At 41.6% G+C, this 24,809-nt stretch overlaps 1 protein-coding gene across 1 annotated transcript in view; it reads right to left on the bottom strand.

The window, feature by feature from the left end:
* Window positions 1–809: 809 nt before the first annotated feature.
* Dll (homeotic protein distal-less) overlaps window positions 810–24,809 on the bottom strand; it is a 79,231-nt gene continuing 55,231 nt past the window's right edge. Inside the window, exon 3 of the mRNA XM_083136316.1 lies at window positions 810–1,772. Within this exon, the coding sequence (XP_082992442.1) occupies window positions 1,320–1,772 (453 nt within the window). The 3' untranslated portion in view covers window positions 810–1,319. The remainder of the gene's footprint in view (window positions 1,773–24,809) is intronic.

The following is a 24,809-nucleotide window of genomic DNA, read 5'->3' as shown; positions in this document are numbered from 1 at the left end:
GATCCTTTTGTCAATAATAGGCTATTTGGTACTAGTTATGCACCTATTGTTGAAAGTAAACAATTAAATAACTTTAATAAGAAAACGTGATAATTCTTGATTATTGTTATGTTGCTTTTCTGCAATCACTGTTTAAATCATGATGCTATTTTGTAAAAACATCACAACGCCCTGACACATTTTCAAAACAAGAGAAAATGACACAGAAGATTATCATGTATATAATGTATAATTACTGACGTGTCTATCATTCCCCAAATTATCAGTGCACAAGCCTTGAAAATGCATAAACTGTTCCAATTTCTGCAACATTATCAATGTACAAGACTTGTGGATTGATAAAACGCTGTGCTGCGTCAAAACGCTTAAACTATTCCAATTTGTGTAAAATTATGAATGCACAAGCCTTGAAAATGCTAAAACTGTTCCAATTTCTGCCCAACTATCAATGTACAAAACTTAAAATGCTTAAAGTGTTCCAATCTTTGCCAAATTATCAATACACAATATGTCAAAATGCTTAAACTATTACAATTTCTATCAAATTATCAATGCACAAGCCTTGAAAATGCTTAAAATTTCTGCATGTAAAGAAGAAACAAATATCCATCCTTTGGTTTTTCTGGATTTACTTACATAAAAAAAAAAAGATCATAAAAGAAACATCATCAAGAAATTTGTCCTGCTGATTGATCAACGCAACTGTGACATTCTGATGAGGGACGCGTCAACAATCATTACGTCTAAGACCATCAAGTGTCCATAAAACTAAAAATTTCATACTCATTTTGTTTTTGTTTTTCTAAAAAAAAAAAAAAATTACACAAACACGCACACGTAGACGAGGAACTTCCATACATAAAACACACGCAGATCACACACATTCCTGAGGCGAATGAAAAAAATATACACCACAAGTTGCAGGGTTGAACTTCTTAATGTTTTGTTTTTTTTAATTGGGGGATTTTTTTTTCGAAGATGACAATGTTTATGTTAACGTAGACGTTTCTCCTCTGTCATACCAAACTAATGTAACGAGATGCCAACTTAAGTATTGTCTTTTTGAACAAAACAAAACATAATATTGATACACTAGAGATCTATTATAGCGCACTGGATGATCCTGGGTCAATATCCCTTGAAATTTAAAAGTGAGCTTATCCACTCATGGATGATTATCACCACTATCAACCTCACATTCCATTCTTGCCGAGGAGGTGAATTTCGGGTCCATCTTCACTGTGTTCACTTGGTAGATGAATATGATATTTATATATTTATAGTTATTTTTTTTACATATAAAAATAATTCAGGCGGTCTTACGTTAAGAGGCCTTGATTCATAGGGTTAGGGTCAGTCTGATACCACGAGTACTGTGGCATATAACCCGAACTGACTTGGATCGCATGGTTAGGTACTACTGGCTTCATGTCCCAGTTACCCGCCGACACCACGGGCGGACTTCCGGACATGACCGGCGGTTGTGGAGACATTTCGCTCACTGGCGTCGAGGACGGGGTGGGTGTTTGAGGGTGGCCAAGGCTGTAGGCGCTGTTCGGAGGTGGCGCCCCGGGGCTGTGGTTGCCACCGGGGGGGTTCGGGCTCACTGCCTGTGGAGTGTGGGGTTGCTGGTTTGGCCCCTGTCCCAGCTGCACCGGGTTCGATCCTGGTTGACTTCCGGGCTGGCCACCTTGAGGTGTCTGTACCTGCTGCTGGGCGGCTTTCATCATCTTTTTATACTTGCTCCGTCTGTTTTGGAACCATATCTTCACCTGCAAGAAAAGAGGGACTTTTTTAGTCATTTCAAAGCAGAGACAGTGTGGGGATAAAATTTGAATAATAACACTTTAACCGTAGAAACTGAATTCTGCTTGTCTTGCTATCGGTTTGAGAGATCCTGTTAAGGCGAAGAGGGACAATTACGCACCAGTTGTGCATTTATTTCAATATCGTCGTATTGGGCACTGCTATTTAAATAAAGGATTTAGTATGTAAGAGAGTATGAATTTCTCTCCATGTTGCATGTGGAAACTGTTTTTTAAGTTGATTAGTAAGCTAGACACGATGTTTGAAAAATATGATTAATAAGAATTTACAGAATCCCATGTATTCCTTATGGGAAATCAACTTCAACTTCAAGTTACGGCTAATCAAATGGGAATTTCGACTTCTCCTTCTACTATGACATAGTTCAACGTTTCCTTCGCCGTCCATTTACTTTTCTACGTCATTGGATGTTTGATATTCCCGAGAGAACGAATAAAATAAAGGTCGCATAAACCTAATGCATACTTCCTTGCATCCTACGGCCAGCCTGACAGTGTTGCCAAACCTGTTGTGCATAAAGGAACTAAATTTCACCATTAATAGAGTTAAAGATGACTTTCAAGGAGCTAGATTAAGGAAGGCTGCAATAGGGGGCCTCCTAGGGTAATTTTAGGTGTCAAAGGGGTGGGGGGCGCTTATATTATCGTTAGCTTTAAAGTGATGGCAATTTATTCTTAGTTTTCACCGCTGGTAAAAATTGGCGGCATCACCCATCACCCATCTCAATAACTCAATAAAAGTCATATGAAATCGATAAGAAAGGATTCCCGTATATTAATATTGTCATCTTCACCTTATGCACGGCGCAATATATAAAAATAGCTGAGTAGGTAAGAGTGGGTGGATGACGCAGCCTATATATGAATATCACGTCACGTGCAAAATGTACACTCATGACAAAAGTTGCTCTTTATGGGCCGGAGCCAGTGGTGGCATCATAGCGGGGCAGATGGCGCGTGCCACAGTTCACAGCCAAACGAGTGCACGATAGAGCCAGATCTGGCTCCAAAAGATCGAACTTGGCAACAGTGATCGGCAGCAGCCCCAGCGAGAAAGACCTAGGGGAAATTGTCCCACTCCCCGTTAATGAAGGTAATATAATGATCAATATTTTACCACCGTTGTTTATCGAGAACTATTTGACACCGGAAATACCCCTCCGGTCATTGACTATGAAAAAATTGCAATTGAGTTAAGTTGAGTTGGTGTTTAAAGTCCACTTTATGCCCATTAAGGCTAATCGGGACTGGACCTACAGTTTAAAGTAGGATCCGGACCACTATGTAACTCCACCGGGTATCGAACCCAGGACCAAAAGTGGTGCCAAGAAGAGACTCCTATTGGTGTTGGTGTTGTTTGGTCTCCTGTTACAGCATTTGCTGTCAAGCAACACCACCTATACAGGCTTTTAACACGTATGGTGTTGTTGTTACACCAACTAGGGTGATATGCAACTTTTGGTGGCAACTCAGTTATATATTTTCTAGTTTACATTACAAATTATAATTCTGACTGCGCGCATAATATATATAAATAAATTAGACACCATGTTCGAACAATGATATAATATAAAACTAATGTCAAAGCACACCTAAACATTAACATACTGACCAAGGCAAACTTTTATAGTATAAAAATATACATAAAAACGTAACGTTTCCACCCTCTAACAGGGTCTTCTTCAGACGAAACTTCACAACAAATAAATGAAAGTTACAAAACATCATCTTACATCTGATATATAAGATGATGTTTTGTAACTTTCATTTATTTGTTGCGAAGTTTCGTCTGAAGAAGACCCTGTTAGAGGGTGGAAACGTTACGTTTTTATGTATATTTTTATACTATAAAAGTTTGCCTTGGTCAGTATGTTAATGTTTTATTAACATGGAAACAAGGCTTAACAGTGTTAACACCAAAACAATTTTGTCTTAACTACTTATTCTGCAATGTACTTCAAATGCATAAACTACAATATTATGTAATATACACAGTCTGCATTTACTATATAAACTTAGTTAATTCCTGAAATAGTTGAATATAAAGTATGTTCCAAAAGTATTTTTTTCACTTTACTTTTCAATATCTTTGATCTCTCAATGTTTTCATAATTTGTTAACAAATTTCTTATCAGGGTGCCTGTATAAAATGGTCGTTTTATACTAGGTTGTTCATTGTGAAATCTTGTTATTAGCAAAGCTTACATGAGTTAGACTCCCTCATTGGTGTGATTGATTGATTTGGTTTATTTTACTTCGCTTTTCAGCCACTTTTGGCTAATGACGAAGATGAGGATGAGTGATGATATGAAGGAATTGTTGAAGGGACACTTACAAAGAACGTCCATACCAAAGTCGGGACTCGAACCCAGGATCCCTGGCGTCGTAGCGCCATGTGCTAATCACTCCGTCACGGAGGAAGGCTAATTGGTGTGTGTGAACGCATGGAATGAGGGGACACGGAGCTCAAGCCCCCTGCAAGATGAAGGTCAACTTAAAACTAGATTTGTCACACATAATTTCATTTCAGTCATTTAATTTATGCTGGAACATTGTAACTTCAAACTGAAGGAGTGTTTTTTGATGGGGGGAAAATGTGCCTCGTTTGCCCCTCTTCCTGAAATGAATCCTGTGAACGTCCATGGTGGTGTATTTAAGTAAGTGTAAGTGCTTACCCCCCCCCCCACCATTCCCACCACACACATATATTTTAAAATTTTCATACCTGTACTTCGAACAGTAATTCCATATACACTCATATCCAAACCCACACACCTTTACACTTCCCTTTCTTCTAAATTTGTATAACTCTCAAACTTTATTTCATTGCTACTATAGGACACTGTACGCACTCATGTAAATTCATCACATTTTCCTTAGATGTAGCTTTTGTATATTTTTTTTACTACATAGGGTATCAAGTCATTATTTGTATTAATATTGTTCAAAATGAAATGTTATATGGCTTAATTGTAACCCTATTGAGATAATAATAAATAATAATAAAGTAAACTTGCCTTACGTAAAATGTTACTAAAGTCTCGAACGTGACGAGTTTCTCGCTCTCGTCCCGAATTTCGAGCAAGGACCGAGACATTTCTGGGTTTCTTCGCTGGTTGAACATCAGAAACGAGGGATTTGAGATCAAGCGTGCCGGGGAATAAAAAGGAGCAGGAAAATTAGATATGTGAAAGCTATTAACATTTTCCTCAGGTTGTATTAATTAAAGAAAAGTCTCACCCACGTTGGCCAGAAAGTCGTGAAGTGAAGGAAGAGGTAATTCCTTGAGGGAGGAGGAGGCTCCTATTCCACGGGATATTGCTTTGGGGGGGGGGGGCATAGTCGATCCTGCAGAAAGGATGAGAAGGGGAGTTAGGTCAAGGGGAGGGAGAATTGCTGTTAGGTGAGTGAGAAAAATACGGCAGAAATAGGGAAGGAAAGCCTGGAAGAACAACGAAGCAGTGTTGCCAAGGAATATAAAATTCTAGGAATATATTGCCCTAGACATAATTTTGTTTGAATAATTATTACGCTTTCAGATCTGTAGTAAATACACGGCTCACAAAAAGTTTGGAATATTGTTATATTAGGCACAGCAAGTCTCTAATATTATTATATTAGGCAATAGGTGATAGGCACGGTGGCATATGTCGGCGAAAAGACGAGAACGTCCACCAGACAGATACCATGTGTTGCATTCCAAGTTTTTGTGTGAGGAGTGTATATATAAATTCTATAATACCTAAAATTGTCTATTTTGTCCCTGTCCATGATTAAATGTTTAGTTTTATTTGGCAATGCAATGACATGTTCATACTATCAATAGGCTATATATATATATATATATCCGGGAACTTTTCTAACGGTGGAAGCGGCCCCGGCGCCTACCCAGCGTCGAATAACATGGGTACCTGGGGGAAACCCTGGGGGGTAAAGGCAGTCAGGGGCGTGATGCTGATCACATCATTCCCACTCACGACTGGATCAAGAAAGTGTGGGGCGTTACCCCCACACCCCCTATACGCCTTCATGGCGTGGTGCTAAGCACAGGGGAACACTTTACCTTTTTACCTTTTATATATATATATATATATATATATATATATATATATATATATATATTAAATGACAGAACTTCAACTATAGTGCTGCCATAAGAACTGGTCTCCATTCACTGCGCAGAACGGTTAAAAAGGGGGACAGCGGTAGACCTAATGGGCTGTTTGACCGCAAGTTCCTTGGTAGGTAAACGCGGCAACAGAGGGTCACTGCCAGAAAGGTGGTCCCCGCGCTGGCTGCTACGGCGGCTTCACTATAGAATAAGACTAAACACAGAACTTGAAATGCATGAAACATAGGTTGATGCATTTTTGGTGCATTGTATGAAATAGGAGAGAGGACAAACGTACTGAAACACCCATGACAGGAGCTCGAACCCATCACCTTCGGCGTCGAGGTGGAAAGCGAACATTCAACTTCATTTTAAAGTGTAATCAGAACCACTTGAAAAGTTGTCACACTGGTAATTCAAACATGTTTTGTTTATTGTGCAACAGCGCTAACAATGTATCATACATTCTACTGCAAAAGAAAATTACTAGTATATTTATGTTTATTATCTGTCTTGTGCAGTGGCGGCGATTGGGCACTGGGAGTCAAAGGGCAAACTGGAGCGGGGGCAAGCACAGTTTATTTTCCCTTGGTAAGATTTAGCTTAGTGCTGGGGCAAAAGTGGGGGGCAACTGCCCTTACCTCGCCCCCCCCCCTAATCGCCACCACTGGTCTTGTGGATAAATAAGTGCCATACATTTGATATTATTGTACCGTATGGTGAGTTCAAACACCATCTTGTTTCAGGTGAAATTAAATTCGTACGTTGGCATTTGATAGATATATAAAGGCTACCCTTGAACATTGCGTATACCTTTCAAGAGAGGATGAAGTTTCTCTCATGACGCTGACATATTCATCCGCATTCTATTATGTTCTAAACGCTTTTTATCATTTACAGCGGTTTTTGATAATCAGTTGTGTCCGCGTCTCATTGATTATGTTTTATAATTCTCAAAACACGATCAAAGCACTATTTGAATTATCCGTTGTGCCTTATCTAAAAAAATCCCTTTAGTTAGAGGATCATACAGATATTTCTAGCAGTTAATTAATCACGAAGATCAGCGCCATCTCTTGGTCTCATTCTTGTTTACAATAACTTTGTTTTAGATTAATGATGTTTTGTTTAATTGTATGGCAACACTGAATGCATGTATTACGTAACGGCGAGATGGAAAACGGCCATGGGTCTTATCTGAAGACAAAATCTGTGGCGGGCGGTTTGTGAGCTTGACAGAACTGGGAGTCAGAATTTAGTAGCTGTCGGGGTTCAGTTCTTTCTCGTAGGATATGGGGGAAGTGGAGTGGGGGGAGTTGGTACTTCCTTTCTTCTTAACCCGAATGCCTTCTCCCCCTGCTCAAGGAGCACCCCTATGCCCTTGCACACACACACACACACTGGTTCACTACACACGAACGAAATCGCCTTTCACCTGATAGCTGTATCTGTTACACACACGAGATACCAATCACGCTGTAGCTCTGAACTTGATCCGCGAGAACTGATCAATTGCTTCAGGTGCCGCCACCTGACCTCAACTCGCTACCTTCAACTGTTTTGACGTAATGTCCAGACAGCGTGCAAACGAGGTACAAACGAAGCAGCAGCTACTGGAGGGGCAGATAACAGACTTGAACCACGACTGCATGTATTTATACTCTGGAAATCCATACGTAAATGTTTTTATATTATTCTAGTTGAAGTTTTGTGTGTACGAGGGGTGTTCAATAAGTTTCCGGTCTAGCACGAAAGGCATGCAGGTAGGTTATACGAATAGCCTTTCTAGCTGGTAGCTGAAAAACAAAGAATCAGGGCTAAGTTGAATTGTGTTTGGCTGACATTGCTTCCTTTCGTGTCTCAAGGTGCCGAACGCAGCTCGCAGCTCCAAACAAACGAGTATCTGAAATACCTCATGTTACTAAACCTATTGTAAGCACTTTGTTGCTAATGAGGACGCGGGGGAAAAGAACGGTCGTTAGACCTTGTCTCATTGTACAGTCACGGACACTTCTGGTTGTAGCAATCCCATTCAATTAGATAATTACAACGCAGGAGTGTCCGTGACAGTACTTTCTTTACACATGGAAACAAGGAATGCACGATTACACTTGGCAACGTTGCTACAGGGCAGCCGATATTCTTCTTAGCAATCGAGAAGAAACACACCCCGATTGACAGTCGAAGTTAGCCACAACTTCTCACTACGAATCAGCAACAATTTTCCCTTGCTCACACTCACAGTGAGAACCACAGCAGCTTTCGGTGCTTTCCCTGCACCCCTGTAGTTCCTGTAAAATGTATTGTTGACAACCCTTTTAGGCTCCGTCGCTTTGAACTGGAAGAAGCCTCTATATCGACAACAGAACTCCATGCTAACAAGACACCTAATCTTGTGGAGATGAACATCGTAAAAGCCTAGTGTTTTACGTCGTTTCTCTACCTATTTTAGGATAATAGCGACGACGTTGAATGATGATTAAACGAAACCGATGAAATAGTAAATTCACACATGGAAATACCGGCTAGGAATCCAAACCAGAGATCGTGCATGTGACGTTCCGTTCTAGGAGCCAAGGATTACTATACATCACGGCAACCTGCCCAATCACCGTGCGCGGTAGGGTTATGAGACTCACCTTAAAATTATGGTAGCACCACTCTCAGAATCTGATGTTAAAAATGAAATCGTAATATCTTACTTCATACCCAAGTTTTATTGACACTTTATCATTATGAATACTCACAACAATACAATGTGGATATTATCATATACAACACTTACACATTCTTAATACAACGAGCCGTTATATCTAATCGGGTTTGGTGCGTGGCACATCCAGCTGCTAACAGTCACTAAAACTAATTTATAAGAACTCTAAACCTGGCTTTCTTAACCTAACCACCTATGCATTATCAGAACTAACAAGAATTGTAGATTAGAAATTGTTAGGTTAGAAGGGCCAGGTTTAATGCTATTAGCAATAGTTTTAGTGACTGTTAGCAGCTGGATATGCCCGGCACAAGACGCCATGCCATGTCTAATCACCATCTGTTGTCTTGGAGGTTTTGGTGCGGGGCACACCCAGCTTTCATCGAACACCAAAACTAAATTATAAGTGCTCTAAACCTGGGCCTCCTAACCTAACAATTCCTAACTTACAATTCCGCTTAGGCCTAATAATGCATATATAGTTAGTTTAGGCGGGCCAGATTTAGATCTCTTAGCATTTAGCTTTTGCATTTAGTGCAACTGGGTGTGCCTCACACCAGACCATTGTCTTAGATATTTCAAGAAATTCTAGAAACCGGAAATGGCTTCAGCTTCCGGTGTTGAGGTCCTGGGATCTTATAGAACTTCATTTTATTGCGTGTAACCTAAGAACAAATTCAATAATAAGCACAAACAATAGCAAAACAAACAAATAAAATGGGATGATAATAACAAGCAAATAAATTAAAATTTATTAGTGGCAAAACAAACAACTCATAACATACCTTGAACATGCTCGGACACCAAGGCAGTTATAGTACAGTAATATAAACGATATGACCACAACTGTTGAAATCTAGAAGCTCCTACGTATAAAGCTGCTTGCCATAATAACGCAATTATAAATTCTGATGTCAGCAGAATACGAATTACGACTCCTCCTCCCAACAATCTTTATTGCTCTGTTAAACAAATGAGAAATCTATTCATATTTCCGGTCCGGCATTTTCTCTTCCTTGTGTGCCAAGTCTTCCCCCCATATTTCTCTCTCCCCCCAGTCCGCCCCTGTCCGATGCCCTTCCCTGCACCCTAGAATTTAATTCTTTCAGAAATCACACGGCACCGGGGACACACGCGATGGCGGCTCGTGCACGTATTGAACCCGGGACACGCGGAGGGAGGGGGCAGAGCGCTCGTCTGTGTTAAGTGGCACGCTAATATTCAGAGGTATACGCGGCGCAAGAATCGAAGACCACAGCGCGACCCGGGTGGCCTACAATTGGCTGCCCGCATATGTGCACATCCACACACACACACGCACACGCTGGCAAAGCGACCGACCGACTTGTAGATCTGACACACGCAGCTTACGCACCCGGAGTCTTCCCACGCACAATGGTGGAGACGCAACGCATACGTTTGTCCATATGGGTCATGAAATCCTCCCCCCCCCTTTCCTCTCTCTCTCCGACACACACACTTGCATAGGTCTCGTTCACAGAAAACAAACAAAAGCATTACGTACGAGTTGTCTCCTTAATTTGTACTGTGGTATGTATGTTGTACTTTTTGTTATTTACGTCGCTTTCTGCATCTTCAAGCTAATCGCAACGGTAATAACGAATAGATTATTACTTATTTTTCAAAAAAAATTTCACAACGTCCAGTATATGGATATTTTGGCGCTAAATATATGTACCGTTGATACCCCTAAAAACGACCTTAACTCCCCCCCCCATGCAAAATTTGAAAATTCACCGTTTCGATTGAACTGATTTTGCCTCCCAGGTAGCATAGTGGTAACGTCGTCGCCTTGAAATCAAAGGGTCCCGAATTCGATACTTGGTGGAGGCACATAGATAGTGGTTCGGATACTACTCTATGCCCGTCCCGATTAGCCTATCTGTGCATAAAGTGGAATTAAAGCAAGAACTGAAACAAGCAAGCAGATTAAACTGCTGAAGGAATATTCACATCCTCACACCAGGACTCGAACCCTGGACAGCAGTCCAGCACTCATCGCGCCCGACCAGCAAAGCTACGTTGTACAGTCATGAAAAAAATTAATTCCCCCATAGAGCCTTCATACCATCAGTGTTATGGGGGAAGTACTTCTTTCCTTGTCTGTACATCACGTCAGTGATTTTTCCACACACACACACCCTACATTTTTCACAAAAGCCCAATTTATGGACATTAGGGTATAAATTTACCTTTACAGGCCCCTTAATAACGACCTCATTGTCGCGATTGGTCAAAAGTAGCAGAAACTCAATGCTAAATAACAAACATACAATCAAACCTAAATTCATGCACAATAATAACATATAAATCATGGAATTCGTCTTAAGTTTTTGCTTTTAGATGAGTACATCTGTATACAATACAAGGAATTTCTCTCTCCAGGTCTATTTTTCTGTGTTTCATTTTTATTACCCCAGTATTCTTGGTTTCGTTTCCAAACACTGGGTTTGCACGTCTCATAAAGCCAATGGAAATTAGTCAACCAGAAAAGTTGGGTTGCGTTTGTGAAGGTCGCGAACAGCACGCTCGTACTGGGCACAGCGAAACAAGAGGGACCACAGGAAGATAAAGAAGAAAGAAAAAGCAAGCGAAAGGAGGTAGGGGCGGAAGGATGGACCGAAAAGGAAGGGGGTGAGGATAGGTGACGGCAGTTATGGGATGGGTGGTCAGGCTTCCATTGTTTTGCAGGACTCGGCTGAACCCCTTACAACATAGCGCTTATAAAGCGCTCATCTGTCTTGTGGAACAGGTGGACAACGCACGGAAGTGGCCGCAGGGTGCAGCGGGGTGAGGGGGTGGGGAGTACAATGTGAGCGAAAGGGGGTGGTAGCAGTAATATTTACCACGAGTTGTAAATTTCCCTTGGGAACGTTTAAAAAGTGGTGTAGCATGCTTCTGGATCGAGAGGTTACACGGATCGGTTGAGGAGGGCTATAGGAAATACGAAGGAAGGTTCCACATGTTCTTGACCACGACCATTCAGCCCACATTAATTCACCCGGAGAGTGAGGCCAAATCAAATAAACGAGGAAAATACGGAGAGATTGATTTGATCTATTTCACTTCTCTTTTCTGCCACTTTTGGTTAATCGCGAAGGCGAGGATGAATGATAGATGAAGTTGATAAAGGGACACTCATAATGAGCATCCCTGCCTACTGTCGGATTAAAAATTATATATACACTTGAGTTTGGAGTCCAATTAAAATTTAACCAGTGGGCCTACATAAGAACGAGTTGCATCAAAATTTAGCTTGTTCAATTCTGCGTTAATCTATGCTAACCAATTTTTTTTTCAAGTATGCCTTATATTTTTTATCGTCGTGAGAACAAAAAAAGGGCCGGGTTTTTTGAGTTTTGCAAACGATGGCCATCTTTGATATTCTGAAAATCAAAAACGGGTTGTCCGATCGTTATGAAATTTTAATACGGTGCAGGCAGAAAGGTTTTAAACACAATCATCAATTTTCAGGTTTTCAAAATTTCTCAAAAAACAATTTTTAGCAATTTTACGAAACAACATTTTCTTATACCGCGTTTGGTAGAACCTGTCCCGCTTCCCGCGCTAGGGAGCGCTCAACAGTTTCCGTGCTGGGGAAAGTCAAAGCCAGGCAGCCAATTAAAATACGCAACGTCGCAACAGCGTCTACGTAAACGCCTCTCTTCTGGCTTTCATTCGCTCCTCGCTGCCCAGCAGACGATTTTTTCCTCGTTTCTCTTTGACACCGAAACTGTTGAGCGCTCCCTAGCGCGGGAAGCGGGACAGGTTCTACCAAACGCGATATAGTATTACGTAGTTCTACAATTACAATATTGCTCTTGTTTTGAAGCTCTTTGCATCTGTTTTTAAAATGCATTATCATTGTAAATTCACATTGCGAAACCGATTTTATACAGATTTTTATTCAGCGGAGTAAAGATGTACGCGGAACGTGGCAACACTGCACACAGCGATGTCCGTTGAACCGCGGAAACTGCCGGCGAGCGCTGCGAGTCAATGTTTGCGGTGTTGCCATGTTACACGAACATCTTTACTCCGCTGAATAACAATCTGTATAAAATCGGTTTCGCAATGTGAATTCACAATGATAATGCATTTTATAAACAGATGCAAAGAGCTTCAAAACAAGAGCAATATTGTAATTGTAGGACTACCTAGAGAGAAAGAGAGATAAATTATGTGATATTGTGTTTCAAATGCCTCTCTGTTGATAAGACACTTGCAACATTTCCACTTGGGAACCATTCATACCGAAGCGACAAGCGACACGTGACACTTAGAAACGAACTTCAGAAATGATGCAACCTTTCGTACCGATGTTGCACGTGCCGCTTCTCGTTTGTGTGTCACTTCAGACTGGATCGCTTTCTCAATAGCGAGCATCGTGTCGCCTCGGTCTGTTGCTGCGCATCTGTCTCGTTCGCAGACTCGAGTTTTCCGTGTCTCTTGTCGCTTTGGTGCGAAAGCTCGCTTACAGAGCTAAACAAAACAAATGGGTCGACCTCCGTGGTGGTGTTGTTAGCACAGTGCGCTACGACGCCAGGGGTCCCGAGTTCGAATCCCGTCCTGGACATGGGCGTTACTTGTAAGTGTCAATTCATCAATGATCATATCATCACTCATCCTCATCGTCGCGATTAGCCAAAATCGTCAGAAAAGCGACGCTAAATAACAAAAATCAAGACAACTTCAGTCCCGATTAGCCTTACTGTGCATAAAGTGAACTTAAAACATCAAATCAATCAACCAACCAATCAAAACGAAATTGGTAATGAAGTTTGAATCATGGCGAACCTAGTAATGATGATAATCGACAAAACGTAATATGCAATGTTATATATAATACATCCACGTCATCACATGTGCGAAAAAACATGATTTATTTATCTTCATCGCATTTCTTCAAACAGGAAGCTATCTTATTAGCAAATCATTATGAGAACAATCAAAATCCCATTTATTAAACTGTTGACTGCAAAAACTCGCTTTTCTATGAATATCTCTTTCAGCTCCAAAGACAGAGAGAGGGGGTAGAGAACACGTTTACCCTGGAGATACTAAAAAATACATAATCAAGCACTGAATTACCGCTATCGCAAATTGAAGGTTTTGATAGAATTATGCTATGATAACGATAGGGTACGTATATACCTACTCCTGGTTTCCGTTTTGAACAAAAAAATATATATGAAAGAGAACCGGTGCAGTGACCTTACCATTTGTTTCACGATGATATTTGAGGCGGTCAGTGCAAAGTCTAAGTGTGACATATCAAGAATCAGCGTTCCATATTAGCAATTACAAGTCGAGCAAAATGCGACTATAATTTTAAGTTTGGCGCCTCAGAACGCTGCTTTTGGCGTCAGCGCAATTCTGGTGGAAATTTTGCATGTTATCTTAATGCAGGGTTGATATATTTAGTTTATCGGATTTGGTTAATCGGTTTTGCGATTGGCTAGTTCATTGCGACCAGAATTGTACAGGAGAATACATGCTGAAATTAATGAGATAATGCTTTAGTCCACATTGATTGATTGATTTGGTGTTTTAAACCCACTTTATGCACAGTAAGGCTAATGGGGACTGAACCTACAGTTTAACGTGGGAGAACCACTATGTGCCTCCACCGGATATCGAACCGTGACCCTTTGATTACAAAGTGACGACGCTACCACTGCGCCATCGGGGAGGCCCTCGTGCAGGCTTTAGCCCAGATTCAAAGCACGGCCAATCAAGTTGGGTTTCTTACACTTCCAGCGATTGTAGTGTGACGTAGGAGCAGGCTTCATTGCGGAAATATTTCATGTACACTGAAAATTATTATTTGTTTGTTGTGATCCTACGCAGAACAAATGTTGCCAACTGACACATTTGGTAACTTAAGTTGTTACCTTTGGAACACATATTGAAACATATGTGAATAAAGTTGTGTTATACAAACAGTTATGTTCGCAACACAGACAAGGCAGACTGTACCGATGACGTAGTGGTATTGTCGTCGCCTTGTAATAAAGGCATCCCTGGTTCGATATCCGGTGGAGACTGGTTCGGATTCCGCTTGAAACTGTAAGTTCAGTTCCGATAAACCATCCTTTGCATAAAGTCAACTTGAAAACAAATTCAACAACAATACACAGTAAAGATGGACCCCAAAGTGATGTTCGTCTCTAGATGCTGTAACCTTACTGGCTTTAGTTAATATTATTTATTGTTCTTAACGAACTTGTGTATCATTAAGATGATACAAGGCATGGAGCATTTGTCACCAAATGGTGTTTTAATATCGAAATCTTGTTTCGAATTTTGCGAAGCATATCATTACTGGTCAAAACAATGTATTAGATATTGTACAATTGTACTACATCGTTACGACGCCAGGGGTACCGGGTTCGAACCGTTCTGGATCGTAACACCATCGTTTTTATACCATACGGCAAATCGTTAGTATTCGAGTCAAGTTTAAACTCGTCGATAATCGTTTCCCTCTGTCAGGCGCTGATTTTCTTTCCGGCGCAAATTTCAAGTAAGCTGAACGTCATCCCGCAATCTTGCACTTCCTTTGCTGTCGTCAATTCAAAAGGAAAGAAGTGTTAACAAAAGAAGGTGCACTTATTATTCCGATATGGGATTGAATCAAAGCTGCTGCTTGATACGAATCTGAAAGCGCAGAACAATGTGTGCCACCGTGACGTCACGTTCACTAGCTCGGTGCATCGGACTACGGGAAATAAGTGGAAAGCAAGAAAGGCAAGGATAATTCTATCTCTTTCCGATCTGGGCAGAGGTCGTCATATTCTTTTCGTTCCTCTTACCACTGCTATCAACCTCGTGTAACGTGCACAGCCTCGCTTTGGCGATAAATGAAGTTTTATGGCCGCGATTAAGAGGCAAAACAAGCCTATTATCTGCTTTGAAGTGTTACAACAGCTTTGAAATGGTTGCGAATGTACAATGCGGCGGTAACTGCTGGCAGATCATCTAATGGCATATATGTCTCCCCTTTTCCTCCCCTGGCGTTCTCGTCACGTCTCGTTGAGCGAGGCAACAGTGGAGACTTCAAGGCAGACCGTATCACACACAAAGGCCCAACAGCTGTACAGTGAGGATTGCCCGATGCAAGGGAAGAGGACAGGAAGTTAAACAAAACGAGATGGGTGGACTGGATGGGGAGCACAGGTATTTGGCGACATCAAAAGATAAAACTACCAATATTCTACACTTCTACACGTAAACACACATTCGTTTCGGTGTTGCAAAACGGATATTTATAATATGTTAATTTTTTAATTTAATGCATGCATGGTACTATTTGCGTGCCTGCTTCAGCGATGACTATTTCGAAAATTTTCTCATTTCTAAATACCACACTGTTACTCTAAATTCTAATGCTTTCAGCTCATTCGCGAGAATCTGGGCGTGGTTGCTGTTGCTGTTATCAAGGTATTTGCGATATTTTGAAACTTCTGCGCCATCTGGTGTGAATTAATTGACATTCAGGCGTAAACAAGAATTTATATACTTGTAAAGACATTCATTCTCAATTTTGAGACCGTCGTCGCCTTGTAATCAAGGGGTCACGGGTTCGATACCTGGTGGAGGCACAAGTGGTTCGGATCCCACTTTAAACTGTAGGTCCAGTCCCGATTAGCTTTAATGTGCATAAAGTGGACTTAAAACACCAAATCAACATCAATTTTGAGACATTCACATTTTTTTTAAGAATGTAATAAGGTTGACTGTTCCACTGGTGATCTTTACTGATTGCTTTTCATTAGGTTTTTTTTTTCATTTTGAAACCTTTGTACTTGTTTCTTGTTCCAGAACAAATATTTAGAGCCAAAATTCCTATTAACTTATTGGAGTTATAATGTGCTGCAATAAATACTGATGCCGTCTTCCATGGAATGTTTAGGTGGTTGGACATACTTTGAATGCCAAAATAAAAAGTGATCTTGAGTTACTTTCATGCTATGCAACATGTTTGTTGTTGAAAAATTAGTGTTACTATTTGCCTGTGTGTGTGTGTGAGAGAGAGCGAGAGTGAGTGAGTGAGAGAGAAGGGGAGGGAGAATAGGTGGGACTGAAACAATGCGAGCACCATCGCATACAGTATAATTGTAAACATTATAATAATGTAGGTAACAATACACACACACATATAAGGTGGTATTTGAGGGAAGGCAGAAGAGAATTTCCCCACTCTGGCTGTTAATATATATCATTTGAGGGTGGGGGATTTTAAACATATTTGGCACTTGAGGTTGGGGATAACAGTAAACATCAGAAGTGCGTAAATTCGCAGTTACGTAATAACTGTACGTAGCTGTCACAAGATTTTTTATTTATTTGAAAAGTGTGATTTCAGTTTGTTTTTATATTATTTTATATTTTTCATACTTTTATAGTTTATATCCGAGTAAATGCTGCTCCATGACGTTTCATTTATAAAATAATACTGTGTAAATAATATACACATATATACATATAATAACAATAAATAATGCAGTTTCTTAAGAAGTTACACTTAAGCAATTTGCAAATTCGACTTACGTAAAATTCAAGATCCGTAAAGGTTTACGGAACGCATTACTTACGTAACTCGGGGGGTCGTTGTATATGTGTGTGTGTGTGTGTGTGTGTGTGTGTAAAGAATGTGGGACCCTACCTCCACATCTCCTTATACCATACATGCCTTCACGGCGTGTTCTAATGATCATGGAGGGGAGTCCCCGATGGCGTAGTGGTAACGCCGTCGCCTTGTAATAAAGGGGTCCAGCAAGTTCGATACCCGGTGGAGGCACATGGTGGCACAGTGGTTCGGTTCCCACTTCAAACTGTAGGTCCAGTCCCGATTAACCTTTCTGTAAATAAAGTGGACAACAATTCAAATTGAAATGTCCAGGGTGTTGCCGTACCTTTTCCTAGCCTATAAACACAAAAAATACTATTAGGAAAACATTGCAAACACACAAGTTTGTCATGTTTGCTGAGGTATTGAAGAGAAGCACACACTTTTAATACAGAAAGTGTCCTCTAAAAAACGCATGCGGTTGAGCAACGTAAGAAAATGTGAAGGGATTGTCTCGTGGTTCCAACCCCTCGGCCTTGAAAGACAGAGCAAGAGAACTCCCGAGAATGCAGAACTCGTTGCGTGAGTGCGTGCGGTTGAGACAACAATGAATAAAGAGGTTAACAAAGCGAACAATCCAAAAGATAAGGTCTGGACGAAGGAAGAAATAATAAAAGAAGAAATTCTCGGATTCGTGCGTGCGTAGTGGAAGGTGGCTGTATTGATGGCATCGGCGATAGACAGGAGTTCTCTGCAGAATTCCACTAAGTGTTTGATAATATCTGTGCGACTGTCTTTACTCCCCTCGCCCTTTGTGTTGTTATGAGTGTGTGGTGTCTCCTGCATATCCTTGACTCCTTGCCCTGTTGCGTGTTTCTGTGTAAACAGCTAGTACTCTGTTAGCAACCGAGAATCGACGACAGCAGTGGTTCCCAAACTTTTTCGTTTCAGGACGCCCTTATTGCTTCAAGATTTCTCCGCGGGGCCCAAGTGAGAATGTAGGCCTATCTAACACTTGCAGCGCTCACTTAGGTTGCTTGCCTTAATTTCAAATTCAGAAGCATTTTATGTGTAAAAAGTACTACTAAATAATCACATATTTGGAACGATCATATCATTGACTAACAATACCAGGTCGAGGCACAGTTCGGATCCCACTTTAAACTGTAGGTCCAGTCCCGATTAGCCTTACTGTACATAAAGTGAAATTAAAACACAAACTCTTCAACATTTCGGAAAATTCTGTTTATTCGAACCCCCACTCCTCCCTCACATTCCTCCAGAAAATGAACATTTGGAGTCACAGGCTCAAACGTCGACCTTCAGAATCAAAGAATCAAATCGCATCTTTGTGCTAGTGTATAGAAGGATGAATGTATCAACCACGGGCTCACATGTGACCAAACATTTGATTTCCAGTCACACGTTCGCAAACGTGCCACGTGACAAAGAGGAGACGAATAAACCACAGAAAAAATATTTCAAGTCTCAGTCATACAGCGTGTCTACTTCAGTGCACCTCCCACATGATAAATGTTCCGTGCACTTGCAAATTGCCTTTCTAAACGTCCACGAAATTAAGTAAAGAAGAGGGGAGGGGAAGGGAAACAAGTGGAGAGAAGGGGGAGGGGGGCTTTTGCCCCATTCATTCGGAGCCACGCTTATGAGTCGGAAGAAAGCAATTCAACGACACTAGCATTAAAAAGCACTTCACAACAGTTCTTTTAAAGGAAAAAAGGGTTGGGAGAAAATGCATGCACCAAGCGTAAAATTATCACGTAACACGAACGCGATTAATCCATGTGAGGTGGACACGTATACGTGTGGTACATTTCCATACTTCTGTATCATCATTACAACCTTTTCTTTATACCAGTCCCGTTATCGTATAGGTTCTTGTAATGAGACCGCTTCAAGTTTTAGCGAATGCAAATGGATATTGGTTCGCGATTTTTGGCGCTCGTGCACGGCATCGGCGGGGAAACACAAAGAACCCGGTCAACTTGAACCAGCATGATTATTCAGGCATTCATTTGTTTCTTTCCCTCCCCCCCTCTTCCGCCGTAAACCACCCGCGCCCTCCAGTTGCTTGGGCAACCGGCCTGCAGACGTGAATCGTCATCACCTGCTTTCGAAGCGCGCAGCTGCCGAAAAAAGTTGTCATTGTGTAGTTCAACTGCCCACGTGCATTGCCATGATGTCAGGTATAACATTTGTTTCGCTGTCCCGCTTCTATGCTGGCAAAAAAAAAAGTTTGGATAGCTGAAACGAACATGCACATTACAAATTTCACATCCACTAAAAAGTTATGTAATCATTTTTTTAAAAAAAAATGTCTGTAGTCAAATTCTTCCGTGGCGGAGTGGTTAACACAGGGCGCTACGACGCCAGGTAGCCTGGGCTTGGATGTTCCTTGTGAGTGTTCATTCACCAATTTCCTCACATCATCACTCATCCTCACATTCGCGATTAGCCAAAAGTGGCAGAAATGCGATGTAAAATAAACCAGGGCCTCCCCGATGGCGCAGTGGTAGCGTCGTCGCCTTGTAGTCAAGGGGTCCCGGGTTCGATTCCCGGTGGAGGCACATGGCACAGTGGTTCGGATCCCACTTTAAACCGTAGGTCCAGTCCCGATTAGCCTTACTGTGCATAAAGTGGACTTAAAAACACCAACTCAAACCAAAACCAAAATAAACCAAATCAAATTCATCATATGTGTCATATACAGCCTGAGATATCGTCTTTGGTGCAGTGGTGTCACAGGAATGCTGGAAATGGAGACATGGTTCAAAAGGGAGCAAGCGGGTGATATTTTTCTTAGGCTAATATTTTGACATCTTTTCTTCTATTTGACCCATCCTTTCTAGAGTACGCCACTGACTGGCTACCATTTCACAACTTCAGCCAGAAAGAAACTAGTAGTTAATCTCTGTAAGATTAATTTGTCCAGCACCGTGCTGTGTGGTCCACGACACAAGCTTTGGACTCCTGCTACGGGACGTGCGCAGATTCGGATCTCCTGGAGGGAGCGTAATCTCCTGAGATTTCGGCCTGTGTATGGGACCGGTGGCCACCCACCATCTTGAGATAAACTGGGGAGCTTCGAATGAGTAGCGTAACCCGGTCCAACGACTGAGAGTTCGTCGTGCTGACCACACGTAACACCATAACTAGTTGGATGATCTCCCACCTCTGATATAAGTGAGGCCAGGAGTCGGTAGGCAGGCTCTGGCCCTCACGGACTATTGGGCCAAGGGTTATTATTACAATATTACTATGAATATAGATAATAGTTTGATTTACACCACTACAAATGTTTGTTATTTGTTAGAGGCTTGTCTCCGAATTAACTGAAGGCACAACCAACTTTCAGTTCCCACCACAATTTCAAAGTCGGTAAATTAAATGTGAATGATATTAAACAAATGTCACTCGAATGTTGAATCGACATTGATTTACCAGGCGGTTTAAGCTGACATACCGGGAATTATGTGCAAAAATGCATCTCCTTTTGGTTTGTGTTAACAAGTCTGGCTCTGTCCGAAAAGTCCAAAAAGCAGTCTTGTCGGAATTGACGTCACCTAGTGCCGTTCGAAAGCGCTTATAAGAAGGCAATCGAGACCATAGCGCGCAGCACGCTAGATTGTAGTCTTGTTTACTAGACTTCTCCACTCGTTATTCATTTGTTTGAAATCGTGGAAGTCGAAAGTCAACCAGATGTTGGTTGTAATTCTTCTAATGTGTGGAAATGTGTTAAAAATGCTGTGTGATTTTTATGGTGAAAAACAAGTGTTAACGCTGTTTTTTTTGTTTCTTTATTTGCTTTATTTTACTTCGCTTCTTGTGCCACTTTTGGCTAATTTGCGAAGATGGATATGAGTGATGACATGATGAAATTGATGAATGGACACTCACAAACATCCATGCCCAGGTCGAACCCGGGACTCCTGGCGTCGTAGCGCGATGTGCAATTGTTAATGCTGTGTTCTTAGTTTTATCTACTGATCATATTAGGCGCTGCAGTCGAAGTGCAATTCGAATGATTTCAGCTTCCAGTCAAAGACTTCGAGACTGAACAAGTGTTAACGTTGTGTTCATGGTGCCCCCCTCCCCCCTGAGATTTCTGGAAAGAGTTCATGTAATTCGAATGGTGAAATTGTAGATATTTTATAACAAAAATATTGTTTTCTGTTACTTACAGGCCGGCCGTAAGTTACAGCAACTATTATTATTATTATTATTTGAAGTAGTGTTACATTTAAGCTTAGAGTCTATTTTACACTGATTATATATAAAAAAACATATTTTTGTCCTACATGAATTAATGTTAGTATACAGTTATGCAAATTGTATTTAGATATAGAGAATGTGGAAATTACAAATGTATATGATATACGACTGATTGATGGATTGGTGTTTAAAGTCCACTTTATGCACAGTAAGGCTAATTCGGACTGGACCTACAGTCTAAAGTGGGATCTGAACCACTATGTGCCTCGAAGTAGTAGTAGTAGTAATAGTAATGTAATAATAAGAAGAAAAGTTTCTGCGACTGCTTCACCCCTGAGAAAAACTCCTGTTGGCACCCTTTGCTGCGTTCTTAGTTTTATCTACCGATCGTATTCGGCGCTGCAGTCGAAGTGGAATCCGAAAGATTTTCGCTTCCAGTCCAAGGCTTCGAGACCGTTCATGGTCTCTGTCTATTTTTGTTTCGAAAGCGGAAAGGAGACAAGCGTCTTCATTCACTAGACGAGAGCATTCCATGCACACCCACCGATCGGTCCAACCGCATGAAAACACGTACAGGATAACGCGATCGACCTAACCTGACCACACAGGGGGGACGAATATCTTGGTGACGAATCTCTTTTGCATGGAGACAACGGCAGAAGCATTCTTTCCAATTTCACCCCGGACGTCTCGCTCCACCCCTTTCTTCTCCGCGGCGGAGGACCGCACGCCAGAGCCAGCCAGGCGCCGGAGACAAAAGAAGGCGAATTACCATCCAGCGTCGTTGCCCTCCGCAAATGACCTCCACAGTAAATGACATGTCTGGATTTCCGGTGGAGGTTCGAGGGGTGTGGGAATGCGAGCCATCGCACACACACCAACTGGCTTCTTCGGAAGACACTGGGGTGAAGACTTCCCCTCTCCCGGCTCTTCTTTGGAGGGGAGGGTGACGGTTGCGCAATTGAAAACAGGAGGTGGGGGAACTTATTAGCCCCGTCCTCTCGTGTAATTAGAGTTATTAAAGCGAGTTAACAAGCTTTTAGCAGAATTTGCAAATCATCAATTCGTGTAGACAGGTTTCTCGCTTCCTTGGTTACAAATGTTTACAGCTGTTTCATCTGTTATTGTGCGACGCTGTTGCCTGCATTAACATATGAAAACAAAGATGCATCAATGGGATGGAAGATTTCAGCAAAACGGCAAGTTTCACAGTGTACCATGTAAAGGTAGAGTCACATTATTTTCAGAACATTTCCAGCTGACTGCTCGGTTGATTGGTACATTTTACTTTGCTTTTCTGCAACCTTTTCAAAGAGATCAGAGGTAAACTATACGAAATTGAACTGGGATGGATCTGGGAGAGGGAACACGTCGACCAGGTGACATTGCAATTAGTGAAACAATGATTAGAGGATATAGATAGGCAGGAAATAATAGCGGAATGTGAAACTAAGAGATCGCTCGAACTCCAAAGAAGAGGACAAGTAGCGTTCATCAAGAAGGTGAGCATGGTCGCAAGAAAGGGGTAGGCATGGATGAGGTTAGGGAGATGGAGACACAACACAGTAAAAAAATGAGGAAAGGAGATATAAATGCGTATTGTGCAATGGTGATGATGGGCCAGAACATTTATTCTTATGTCAGGACACGCGCGTTCTGCAGGAGGATAAGCTGCGCAACATAACTTGGAAAGCGTGTTCGAATCAATCGTAGGGCAAAGGAACATGGAACTATTGGAAAAAGTGGGGGTGTATTTACAAACAGTTAGGGGAAAAAGAAGTGCTGCACAGAGACAGGATAAAGAAGAGGAATAAGTGTTAGTTTAAGTGAGAACAGTTAAAACAACCAGAACTGCTATTTTACACCTATACGAAATGTAATGGAGTCACACATGAGACGAGCAGTAAATACTTACTTACTTACTGAAAACAACAAACCCTACGTGGAGACGGAGTGGACATCGTAACGCGCTACGTGAGCCGGAGATTTCAGTTTCGAATTCTATACAAGGCATCGTCTAGATTTACTCAGAGATAAAAATGGAAAGATGAAAAATTACAAGTTTGAGAAAAATATGGGAGTGTAAAAGAGAGATAGATATGTGGGAGTTTGAGAGAAGGAAGAGAGAGAGAGAGATGGAAGAGAGAAGAAGGGAGAAGACCGAGAGAGAGAGACAAAGAGCTAGAGGCAGAGGCAATAGAAAGATAAAGAAGAGCAAGATACAGGGATGGAAGAGAGAGAGAAGAACATGGGGAATAACGACAGAGTTGAAAAAATACGAAGAGACGAAATATCAAGAGAGAAAATGTATCGTAATTTTTACGTCACCATCTATAAAAATTGCATTCAACTTACCCCTTTAAATACTAATTTAAGGTTTTAGCTTCTATAGCCGAGTGAATCGAACGGTAAACTCACGATTCCGGTACCGTAGGCTCCAAGATCGAACCCCGACCTTTGCATGAGTATTTTCTTCATAAATTTCACCTAATCATGGTTCAACCTCATCCTCCCGATTCTCAGAGAAGCAACGTAAGAGAACGCAAAAATAGCTAGACTCCCACTGACTCAACTGGCAATAAAAGTAATGAAGATATGAATAACAAAAAACGGTAGGAAGTTCGGAGCTGGGGAAATAGACATATTTATCGTCCCCTCAACATGGAAGAAAGGAAAAGAGAAGACTGATAGCCGTGTCATTCACTGACAAAAATGGAAGCAAAGTGGTGGACCCCTTCTCTCGAGATGTTTGTCGAGCTGCTGCCTCAGTGTTTGAGGAAGCCCCATAAGGCTGTTTGCAGTGAGGCTAATACTGTTTGCATAAGGGTCAGAGCAAAGAATTAGTAGCCGAAGCGTGCTTCCAAGTCACCCATCCACTTCCGTAAGTTTGTTTTAAAGCCAAAAATAAACATTTTTTCCTCTCTGTATTCTTCTCTTACGGCAATTTTACGGCTGGCTATGCCAAACCGAAGCTTGTTACGTTAAGAATAAGTTCAGCAAGCTTGAGCAACACTCTTGCACTAGTGGAGGCCAGGGAAGAGTCCGTGCAGTGTGAGCTTAACGCCTTGATGCTGCACCTCAAGGCCAGTAAGCAGCATAGCAGGACGACACACTGTCCCGGGAATATCTGGAGCAAGCGAACGAAAACGAGTCTCTGCGCAAGTATTGACTCAACCAATGGACTCGTGAGAGGGGAAGTGAGTCCATGTAGGGAAAAACCAGCCACAAGACGTTTGCAGCAGCGCGCACTGCGTTGCTCCACCCTCTAATTTTCTCCCCTTCTTTACCGCTATGCGCGACTTTGCTCCACAGTTTTCAGAGGTAGAGTATAGATGG

The sequence above is a fragment of the Lepisma saccharinum genome, chromosome 1, assembly GCF_977018435.1.
Source record: "Lepisma saccharinum chromosome 1, izLepSacc3.1, whole genome shotgun sequence".
NCBI lineage: Eukaryota > Metazoa > Arthropoda > Insecta > Zygentoma > Lepismatidae > Lepisma > Lepisma saccharinum.
The sequence above is the reverse complement of the archived record's forward strand: the minus strand, read 5'-3'. Positions and strand labels throughout refer to the sequence as shown.